General features: G+C 43.0%; 1 protein-coding gene across 1 annotated transcript in view; it reads left to right on the top strand.

Moving 5' to 3' along the window:
• Positions 1-391: 391 nt before the first annotated feature.
• The window catches only part of CPN1 (carboxypeptidase N, polypeptide 1), a 38,773-nt gene continuing 27,033 nt past the window's right edge, over positions 392-12,131 (top strand). The window contains 4 exon segments of the mRNA XM_006831464.1: positions 392-611; positions 7,301-7,497; positions 9,119-9,434; positions 11,618-11,628. Coding sequence (XP_006831527.1) covers positions 392-611; positions 7,301-7,497; positions 9,119-9,434; positions 11,618-11,628 — 744 coding nt within the window.

Below are 12,131 nucleotides of genomic sequence, written 5' to 3'. Positions count from 1 at the left end.
GTAGATGACAGGCGTAGGCCAACTTCATAAAATTCTCCAGGAACCAAAGGGTTATAAGCAGCTATTTATTGAAACCTGTTTACAGTCTAGTTAATCAGTGAGCCAGGATCAGTCAAACTTGTCAATGTGGGGATACATGTTAAAGGTTTCCTGGATTAGAAGAAGAAAATGGGGGAGGAAAGATAACGTGGTTATTCCAAAAGCTACATAAATAATTTCCAGCTTTGAACAGGGCAGTTCTGAAGTTCCTTTACAGGCGCTGCCACTCTGATGCTCACTGGCAAAAACCTAGGGAAAACAAGTTCTTGGGCCCCTGAATTTTGCCTGGTGAAGAGTCCAGGCTGTTTGGAGACGGATGCCTTTCAGAGGCTCTTTGAGAAAGGCGAGCAAGATGTCAGGCCTGCTCTCAGTCGCCCTCCACCTCCTCCTCTTTCAGTTGGCTGCTCCGGTGACCTTTTACCACCACCACTATGACGACCTCATGCGGACGTTGTACAAGGTGCATAACGAATGCCCCTATATCACTCGGGTTTACAGCATCGGCCGCAGTGTGAAGGGGAGACACCTCTATGTCCTGGAATTCAGCGACTACCCTGGAATCCATGAGCCCTGTAAGTTCTGAGAGGTGGTCGGGGCACGTGGGACCCTCCTGACACATCCAGTAATTGGGCTTTCTGGGGTGGTCTGTGAAAACTTCCACCAGTAAAATATTATCTCTTTCTTAATCGGTACGAAGTATTCCCTGTTTAACCTTCAAACTGCCCTTGCCTCTGGAGATGTCCTAACCCCAATTCAGGTTCTCATCTGCCCCTGTTCCTTTTGAGTTGTTTGCCCACGACCTTAATGTTAAGAGACTCTTCCCTGCTCTCCTCTCATTCCCTCCCTTCCCTTCTACCTCTCTTCTTTTCCCCTTGCTATGGTCAGGAGATGGAAGTAGAAAGAAATGAGCTCTCTAGTTTGTCCAGGACATCCCTCCAGGGGTGATAGTATGAAAGAATGCCATCCTGGGAGGAGTTTGAGGGTTAGGGCATTATTTGTATCTATTGGATTCTTTTTTGTTGGTTTGTTTCTCTTACAAAAACAATCTATGTTTGGATTTAAAATTAGAAATGAGATAAAATTAAATAAAAAGAAACTCACTCATAATCCCATCACTCACAGATAACCACTAGTAATATTTAACATATATCTTCCAGATTTTTTCCTCTCCCCCTATACACATCCAACTTTTATAAAATGAAATCATATTATAGTAAGGATTTTCTCATTTCTAGGTGGTCTGTTATACAGAGCATCCATGTCTGTTAATGTTGATCTACATTTCCATTTCCTGGGCTACATGGCAGGGATCTAGTTAGCCATTCCTTTCTTTCTTTCTTTTTTATGTTTTATTGTGAATTATATGATAGTTTACGTGGGAGAACATTAGTTTTACATTCATTCTATCGTATATTGTTTCATTGCCATGGTTACAATCCCCTCCATGCAGCATCAACCAACCAAAGGGTATACCCTGCAAGCCTGCCCCCTACACTAACCCAACCCAGTCTTCAGCACACAGTTGCTCTCCCTCTCTGGATCTAAAGTCTCCAGCTGCTCCATCGCTCCACGTCGTTGTCTCTGCCTCTATCTCAGGCATCACTGTTTCTCTGGCTCTTCTCCATTGATGGTCCTAGGGACCTCCGCTCCTAGACTGGAAAGTTAATCACTCCCTTCCTTGCTATAAAACATCTACCTTTACATTTCCAACTTTCACCATCAGTCCTGATAACAATTATTCACTATTGTATCACCAGAGACACATCTGCATTTCATTTCATCTGCTCCGCCTAGACAGATTGAATACTACTCACTGGAGATTCTGCCTTCCTCCAGACCCCTTGGCTCTAGGTTCCCTCTTGAAAGCTTGTAAGCCAGTCACTTTTTGCCTTTGTAGCCCCACCCCCACCCCCCCACACACACACCATTTTGGGTAGCCAATATCTAAGTTGCCCATCCCTGTCTACTCTGTGTGTGGAGGGGGTGGGAATGATTCTTGCTGTAAGGATTTGTCCCCTCTTTTGAGCCACTGCATCCATAGGTGTAGGTCAAGTTCATCAAATTGTATTAGATTACTCCTTTTTTCCTCTTCTTTCTTCTTCTGGTTGAACTCTGAGCCATTTCTTTCTTGATGGATGTTTAAGTGGTTTCAAATTTCTCACTTCCTTTCTTGAAGTAATTGTGACATCCAAGTTATATCAGTTCCTCCTCAAGCTATCCATGCCACAAATCTCCCTCTACCTCTTCACATCCACACCCTACCTAACCAGACCCCGCCACGACCTGCCTGAGCAATCACACTGCCTTCCTGACTGGTCCCTGTGCCTTCACGTTCTGAACCTTTCAGATCGTTTAGCACAAGCTGTCAGTGTAATTGTGCTAAAGGCTGATGGAACCTTCTCACACTCTGCTTACACACTTGTGGTGACAGCCTCACACTCATGGCAACTTCAGAACACAACCCAGGAGAGGCTCAGGGAAGGCTGGTGGTGGTTGGAAGTGGGGACAAGGGCCTGGCTTTGAAACTAAACAAGCTGAGCAAGCACCTGCTTTCACTCAGATTGTACATTCATTGTGGAAGCTGTGGGTAGAAGATAACGAACAAGAAGGAGTTAGCCTTCCACCCTTAGCCCTCTTGTTGGTGTCCCCTCTACTTCCTAGCATTCAACTTCTTCCTTGAAGAGTTCTCACACTTCTCTAGTCCTAACTGACTCCTCTTTTCTTGAAGCTGTGTAACTAGTAGTTTGATCCCTTGTTCCTTTCATTCATTCAATCCACAAATACTCAGTAATCATCTGCTATATGCCAGCACTTTTGAAGACTAGATACACAGCGTAGAATAAAACAAAGTTCCTGCCCTTTTGGGTTTTAATTCCAGTGGGTAAGACAGATAATAAATGGGTAACTAAGTAAATTTCCCCGATTTGTCTGTTGGTTTGTTACACTGTGGTGGCTTGCATGTTGCTGTGATACTGTAAGCTATGCTCCTGGTGTTTCAAATACCAGCAAGGTTACCATGAAGAATAGGTTTCAGCGGAGCTACCAGACTAAGAACAGACTGGGAAGAAGGAATTGTTGTTGTGAAGTGCTGTCGAGTTGGTTCCGACCCATAGCCACCCTGTATAGGGTTTCCTAGGAGCAGCTGGTGAAGAAGGAATAGGAATGATGCAAGAGGAATGGTGTCACATTCATCATCAAAAAGAACATTTCAAGATCTATCTTGAAGTACAACGCTGCCTGTGATAGGATAATATCCATATACCTACAAGGAAGACCAAGAGCTCTGGTAGTGTAGTGGTTACAAATTGGGCTGATAACCTCAAGGTCAGCAGTTCGAAACTACCAACTGTTCCACGGAGGAAAGAGGAGGCTTTCTACTGCTGTAAAGACTTACAGCCTCAGAAACCTTGTACAGGGTCACTATGGGTCAGAACTGACTCCACAGCACACCACCACCACAAGGAAGACCAGTTAATAATAAATCATTCAAATGTACACACCAACCACTGAAGCCAATGATGAAGAAATGGAAGAATATTACCAACTTCTTCGGTTTGAAATCGATCAAACACGCAATCAAGATGCATTGATAATTATTAGTGGTTGGACTGCAAAAGTTGGAAACAAAGAAGGAAGTTTGGTATTTGGAAAACATGGCCTTGGTGATAGAAATGACACTGGAGAATGAGTGATAGAGTCTTGCAAAATCAATGACTTCTTCATTGCGAATGATCTTTTCCAACAGCATAAAAACCCAGTTGGAATACACAGGAATCAAATAGACTATATCTGTGGGAAGAGACTATGGAGAAGTTCAATATCTTCAGTCAAAATAAGGCCAGAGGCAGAATGTGCAACAGACCATTAATTCTTCATATACAAGTTCAGGTTGAAGCTGAAGAAATTTAAAACAAATCCATAAGAGCCAAAATTGGACCTTAAATATAGCTCACCAGAATTTAGAGACCATCTCAAGAACAGATTTGATCCATTGGACAGTACTGATCATAGACCACAGAAGTTGTGGCTACAGGAAGAAAAAACAGTTATTAAAACGAAAGGCAAGAATGAACAGAACAAAATGGATGTCAGAACGGCTCTGAAACTTTCTCTTGAATGTAGAGTAGCTAAAGGGAATGACATTTGCATTTCATACAGAAGTAGAAGAAAAAAAAAGTTTTAATAAATAAAAAGTGCTGTAGAGTGGGTTCCAACTCAGAGCAACCCTATATGTGGTTTCCAAGGAGGGGCTGGTGAGTTTGAACCACTGACCTTGCAGTTCAAACCAACTTTGAAGTCGAGTGCTTAGCCTATGGCACCACACTGGGACTCCAAATAAAAGTTTGGTGGGGACTAACTTGGGCTTTCTGATTTTTATTTTACTGAATAAGGATGTTGAAGAAAACGACCTGCCACCTATTATTACCATTCTTTCCTAAAAGAAAGGATATTTCCTACCCAGAAAATTAGGAAAGACATAACCTAAGATAAACAAAATACAGTTAGATTTAAAAAGATACATTATGGGCCCCTTGTTAGATTCTGCAGCAGAAGACTGTAGTGAGGGTGAGGGGTGCATGGCCATAGTCCTGGAGCGGCTTGGCAGGAAGAGTGACCCAGACTCCCAGGAAGCTCTGCAGAGGAGGGAAACCATGATGGGCCACGCCTTGTGCACCATCTCCTACATTGCTAACATGGGAAACATCGTGCTGCTGTTGGCCAGGTGCCGCATGCTTTGATCAATGTCTCAGGATTGCATCGAGACCACACCCGGGGCCCAGGAGGATACGAAGCAGTACAAGATGATCTGCCACATGTTTGAGTCAGACGATGCCCAACTCATTGCTCAGTCCATCGGCCAGGCCTTCAGTGTGGCCTACAAGGAGTTCCTGCGGGCCAACAGCTTCAACCCAGAAAATCTGAGCCAGAAGGAATACAGTGACATTATCAATACCCAGAAGAAGTACAACGATGACCTCATTCACCTCTCAAACTCGGAGAACTGCAAAGAGCTACTGCTGGGAAACACAAGAGCGAGATCCTGGGCGTGGCTGTCGTAGAATCGGGCTGGGGTTCCATCCTGCCCATGGTGGCCCAGCCACCTGCTCAGGGAAGCTGAGCATAGGGGACCAGATCATGTCCATCATCGGTACCAGTCCGGTGGAGCTGCCCCTCGCCACCTGCCAGAGCATCATCAAGGGCCTGAAGAACCAGACTCAGGTGAAGCTCAACATAGTCACATGCCCTCCAATCACCACCATGCTCATGAAGCGTCCAGACCTCCAGTACCAGCTGGGCTTCCGTGTGCAGAACGGATTCATATGCAGTCCCATGAGAGGAGGCATTGCTGAGCAAGGTGGCATACATCAATATCTGCATCATCAATATCCATGGGCAGAGTGTAGTGGCCACAGACCATGAGAAGATAGTTCAAGCTTTGTCCAACTCCATAGGAGAGATCCACATGAAGACAATGCCGGCAGCCATGTTCCGGCTCCTCACAGGTCAGGAGACCCACCCTCCTTCTACATCTAGGCCGCAGCCACGCTGAAGGAGCACCACAGCCGGGCAGCAGGAGGCTGGAAGGACTCAGGCTGCCCTGGAGGTGTGACCCCACATACATCTTTTGTTTTCTCGCCAAAAAGGGCATGTCTCTATCAAAGGAGAAATCACTGAAACAAAACGTTTGCAGTAAATTCAAGAATCTTACCACATCTGGACTGTTTACTCATAGAAAACGACGAGGGTGTTGTGTCCACTCTATAGTGTCCAGTGTGTATATCTTTCTTCATTGAAGCCATAGTGGATTTGAGTGTCCCACAGATGGAGGTGAGGACAAGGGGCTGCAGGGGAGGCTGGGACTGACCCTCCAGTCCCATACAGGTCCCAAATAGACAGAGCCTGATACTTCCCTTGAGCATAGACAGCACAGCCCTCAGGGTGACTTGTAATTACAGTTTGGGAACATGTGTGTCGGGGGAAGATGCATTATGAGAAATCTACTACATGAGTTGCAAGATTCCTTTGGGAAAAATTGCCGCTGGTTTACTAAGACATAGACAAGGATTATGTCCTAAAGGAAATAAAGTGTATATATTCCTAAAGTCAGGTCTAATACAGGAAATTAGGACCTGTGGACATAAAGATCAAACACAGAGTAGAAAGTGGTAAGGACCATGAAGTGTAGTTCAGCAGAGAGCTCACTTCAGTAAAGAGAATTCAAGATGGTGTCCCAGAATCAGTTACATTTGAACTGGCCTAGAAGGATGGTGAGAAGGATTTGGACCTGGAGGAGTTCCCAAATCAAAAAAAATCATGGAAGCAGAGAACTGTTGAGTGGAAGGGAAAGTGATCCCTATTAAGAGGGAGACAAGAACAACTTTCTCTGAGTTCTAGAATCTAGAAAAGGTTCTAGAGTCTTTTCAGAGCCTCATTTCTCCCCTCAGTTGAATGGTAAACAGGGACAAAGAGAAAACTTAGGAATGAGACGTAAGTATATTCCTTCCTACCTCAGGACGTAACAACCTTTGATATGAACAAGAGATCTTAGTTCCCTAAGTCTTAAGAAAGTTAAAGTGTCAACTGGGATGATTTGGAAATATTATCTATAAACTAGAGGACTTTTTAAAAAGATCTGTCTGTGAGGAATGGTGTGGTTCTGCAATGGTATATGGGCTCTGACTTTTATAATGTTAGTTAGGTGACTGCAAGCAAGTCACTTAATGTCTTTGGTCTCCACTGCCCTCATCCGTAATAATGGTTAATAATGGCTGCTTTACACGTTTTCTGCGAAGATTCACAATAGTGAACAGAAAATGTCTAGTATACAGTAAAACGAGTTGCCAGAGATTCTGACTTATGGTGAGCCCGTGTGTGTCCAAGTAGATCTGCACACCACAGGGTTTTCAGTGGCTTAATCCTTCTGTAATCTATTGCTAAACCTTTCTTCCCAGACGTCCCTGGGTAGATTTGAACTTCCAACCTTTGGTTAGTAGCCACCAGTTGTGGCACCCAAGGACTCCAGTGCAGTTAGGGGTTCAATAAATGGTAGTCATTATTATCTCTGGCATGAATTTTATAACATTTGTAATTACAATTGGGATGAGGCTCAAGGATCATTGGGAAAGAACAAAGAAAAAAAAATTGTTACTGAAGAAGGAGGTAAAGATCTCTTTTCAAGGTTAGGAATTAGTGGCGCCTCCAAGCTTTCTCCATTTTTTAAAAAAAATCTTCCTGCATTGTGTGTTTTCAATGCTTGCAGTGGAACCGGAAGTCAAGTATGTCGGAAACATGCATGGTAACGAAGTGCTAGGCCGTGAGTTGCTTCTGCAGCTGTCGGAGTTTCTGTGTGAGGAGTTTCGGAACGGGAACCAGCGCATCGTCCGGCTCATCGAGAGCACGCGCATTCACATCCTGCCATCCATGAACCCAGATGGCTACGAGGTGGCTGCCACCCAGGTACTGAGCCCGAGGGCGGTGCAGGGGAAAAAAGAATGAGGACATCTTAAGGAATCTTGTAAAATGTTGCAGTGTATCAGCTGTAAATGTCATTCAAATATACAAGATAAAACAGCCAAGTATGATTTAATGGAGTCCTGCTGTGGCACTGTAGAACAAGCTATGGCCCTCAAGGCCCATTTGAACTGCAAGAATGCGGTTCAAATCCACGAACCGTTCCTTGAAAACTCTAGACAGGGTCGCTGTGAGTCGGAATCGACTCAAAGGCACTTAATAAGAGCAACATTATTTAACAGAGGTAAAGATCCTAGGAGAAACCTCTTGAGTAAGGTGTTCAGGACAATAGAAATCCTTCTGTGTGTGTTCAAGATAAAAAGTCCATTAATGGTGAGAATGAAGAGCGAGACTGACCAAGCATGAGGTTTCTTCCTAACGTGAGGAAGGTGTTCTTTATTGAGATACAATTTACATACCATAAAATTCACCCATTTAAAGAGTACAGTTACATTAATTTCATTATTTTTACTGAGCACTGCAGGTCTGCTGGAGAAATACAGCAAAGTATGACGACTTGCACTTAACCCCGTAGAGCCTTAGACAATGACTGTGGGCTCCTCTGCTTCTCAGTTCTCTCAACACATTTCCAGCTGCCAAGGAGGTGGTATCTATCAACACCTTGTAGACTGGAAAATCCTAAACAGATGTGAAGGCATGTAACAAAACACTTTGCTTCACTGAACTTTCAGTTTTGAACCCTACACACCCTCATTCTATGTCCATTTCCAGTTGTGGGCATACTTCATTATGTTTTTTTTCCTTCTGCTGGTATAGTGTTCAGCCTCATTCTATGTCCATTTCCAGTTGTGGGCATACTTCATTATGTTTTTTTTCCTTCTGCTGGTATAGTGTTCAGCCTTTTCATGCTTATTTTGTTGTTGTTGAGAACATACACAGCAAAACACACACCAGTTCAACGGTTCATACATGTACAGTTCAGTGATACGGATGACGACCATCCTCAACCTGCTTCTCTGAAGTTGCGCTGTCTCCATTTTCATAAACTCACCATCCTCTGAGATGCCTATATAATCTTTTTAATCCTTCAACATTTTCATTCTTTATTTTTGAGTTACATTTACAGTGGGACAGATAAGGGGAAAAAGTTCATGAACTTTTATTGTCTAAGATAACATTTAAACTGTCAGTGCCTTAACCTTATGGTTCACTTTATGGCTGTGCACTGGAATCAGAAGGTTTTTAAAGTTATACAACCTTCAGAGAGAACACTATACTATGCCCAGTGAAAGAAGCCAGACATAAACAAAAGATGAAATATTGTAGGATTTCACTTATGTGCAATGTCCAGAATAGGCTATGTAGAGAAAAGTCCAGTAGTGTTTGCCAGGGGATGAGGTGAGAATGACAAGTGACTGACCAAGCATAAAGCACATGATCTATCCAGAGAAACTTGAACCATACTGCTGGGATTTTGGATAATTTAAAGAAGAAAATTGTTACATCATTTGATTAAGTTACTATCTATCTAAGGACACATTAAAATATATGTCAAATGTGGGATTCAGTCTAAAACATTCATTTTCATCTTTGATTTTCCTCCGAGGGCCCAGAGAATTCTGGGTATCTAGTTGGCAGGAACAACGCAAATGGAGTGGACCTCAACCGCAACTTTCCTGATCTCAACACCTACTTTTACTATAATGAGAAGAATGGAGGCCCCAACCACCACCTGCCTCTTCCAGACAACTGGAAAAGTCAGGTAGGAGATGAGATTTGCATAGAGAAGAACAGTGTATCTGCATCTAGAATTTCTTCTCACAATCTTCATACCAACTAAATAACCAACTATTCAACACCAACTCAACTCTATGCTAATCTACTCAGTGCAACAATAACTGTGCATTTACCTACCTCTTTGTGTTTATTTCCTCCTCAAGCACAGATTCCTCTATGGAGTGCATGCTCACTAAATGTTTGATGCTAGGGAAGCAGGTGGAAATGGTATTCTATAGTTGTGTGGTACTTTACAATATACAGACTTTGTTTATAGCCAGTTTTCGTTGGCCATTGTAATACTGTGTGGTGAAGGCAACAAGCAATGTTACACATCCCTGTTTTATAAATGTAATGATTGTATCAAAACCCAATCCCACTGCCATCAGCTGACTGACTCATAGCACCTCTATACTGGGTTTCCAAGATTGTAAATCTCTATGGGAGCAGACAGCTCAGAGTGGCTGGTAGGTTTGAACTGCCAGTCTTATGGATAGCAATGTAGTGCTTTTCCTACAGCATTACCACAGCTCCTTATGCTTATAAGTAAAATAATTTGAATTCATACAGATAATAATTGAGAATCAAGGTTAAAACTTGATTCCTAATTCAGCACTCTTTTTACTACATTATTCTGTTGACAAGGATTGCTGGTGGCAACCTGGTTCAAACACTCAACTGTTATCAAACAGGGAGAACAATGTGACAGTCTGCTTCTGTAAACATTATAGGCTCAGAAACCCTATGGGGACCGCTCGACTCTGTCCTATAGGGTTGCTGTGTATCAGAATTGACTCCATAGTGAAGAGTTTGGTGTTTGGTTTTGATAGTCTGCTCACAGAAACCTAGCGTCCTACAGATGTGATAGGAGTCCTAGTGTGGCACTGTGGGCTAATGCGCTGGACTACAAAGTCATCTGAACCACAATGTCAGCGGTTCAAGCTCACCAGCCACTTCTTGGAAACCCTATACAGGGATCGCTATGGGTTTGAACTGACTCAATGGCACTTAACAACAACAACAACAACATAAATGTGATAAACTGTATACTCAACAACAATTAGCTATAGAAAGACTATCAGAGATTCTAACCCTGGTAGCTTTTTCTCTTTCCTTTTTATATGACCTTTAACTCCTTCACTGTTTTCTGAGACAATGCCTTATAAACTGGAAGATACTAAACAGAAATGAAGGAATGCTGTAAAACCCTCCTGTTCACTGAACTTTTAGCTTTGAGGGCTACCTACCCTTCCTCCCTGCTCACTTCAAGACCAGTTCCATTTGGGGAGGAACAATCAGGGAGCTCAAGTTTTCCCCAGAATTGGGGTGGGAGAAGGTGTGAGGTTATAAGACTAGATTTTTAGAATACTTTGTAGTAATTTTATAGGGCTTTTCCCTCTACTCGTATACTACACAAGAAGCCTTGGTAGCATAGTGGGTTATGAGTTGGGCTGCTCACTGTAAAGTCAGCAGTTCACATCCACCAGCCATGGAAGAAAGATGCGTATTTCTGCCCCAGTAAAGATTTATAGCCTTGAAAATCCTATATATACCGAGTCGCTACACGTCAGAAGCCACTAGACGGCACACAACTACCACCACCACTACTATATCACTCAGCCTTTTCATTCTGTACTTTTGAGTTACATTTATAGTTGGATAGGTAAGGGGACAAGTTCATAAAGGTATGATCCCTCACATTCTTAAGTCAGAAGGGTTGAAGACTGAGAACACGTGAGCCCACGGATGCTCCAGGCCTTGCTCTCCAGCAGACTTGCAGCGATACTCCGGGGTAATGTGAGTGGCTTCATCCATCTGGTGGTCTTGCTCCTGGGAATGACTGCTGTCATCCTCCAGCATCACACAGCTTGTTCTTAATATGGTATGAGGTCGTTCTAAACATTCAAGTTGTGAGTATCTAGACTCAGAGACTAGGGAAAAAGCAAAACAGGTATAAGTCTTCGTATGGAATAGCCTCTGCTTTTCCCCCTGGAAAATGAAACAAAACTCATGCTAATATGGTGAGGTTTCAGTTAACAACTATACTCTAGGCTCAAAGTAAATAGCAACTAAAAATCATTTAGTACTGTTTGGCATAATCTAGTAAACATGATGTTTTTCTGGTTTATTAACCGCATCTCTGTAAGTGAAACAGGTCATGGGACCACTAAGAATTAGAGTGCTGCTCATTCCTCTGTCTGAATCTTAAAAGGAACCAGAGTATTGAGCAATCAGTCTCTCTCACCCCTGATGGAACAACCTTGAGGGAGATGAGCCAGTAAGCAGTTATTGTGCTGATCAACAGGTGCTTAGAGGGTTCAGACAGGAGTGTTTCAAAGGGTTTGAGTCCTGGCCACAGACCAAGACTTGTTCCCTTGCTTTTATATCCGTTCTGATGAATGAAACTCAAACCAACACATCTAGTCCTCTTTGGGATAGCAATAATGAGGACCTTCACAACTGACATGAACATCATGTCACCTGCACCCCGAGAGGAGGGAAAATACTGACGACTGGGAACTATTTTCTTATACTGAAAATAGTCCAAGTGGATTTAACATTTTCTTTAGGATACTTTCAGTCACTAGCAATACAATATGCAATAAAAAGAGTGGAGTTTCACAATTTAGCCAAGACTGGCCCAAGTCTAAGCCATAAAATTGGATATGACCACAGGAGTGTAATTCCACACGCTATAGCAGATGTGCTGAGGAAGGAGATTGGAAACACTATGAATCAGCATTTTCTGTATTTACTTATTGTTGTTGTTGTTGTTAAGTGCCATCGAGTCGGTTCCGACCCATAGCGACCCTGTACAGGGTTTCCGAGGGTGTAAATCTTTA

Source organism: Chrysochloris asiatica, unplaced genomic scaffold (assembly GCF_000296735.1).
Source record: "Chrysochloris asiatica unplaced genomic scaffold, ChrAsi1.0 scaffold00003, whole genome shotgun sequence".
In the NCBI taxonomy this organism is placed as follows: domain Eukaryota; kingdom Metazoa; phylum Chordata; class Mammalia; order Afrosoricida; family Chrysochloridae; genus Chrysochloris; species Chrysochloris asiatica.
This window is presented reverse-complemented; position numbering and strand designations above follow the sequence as displayed.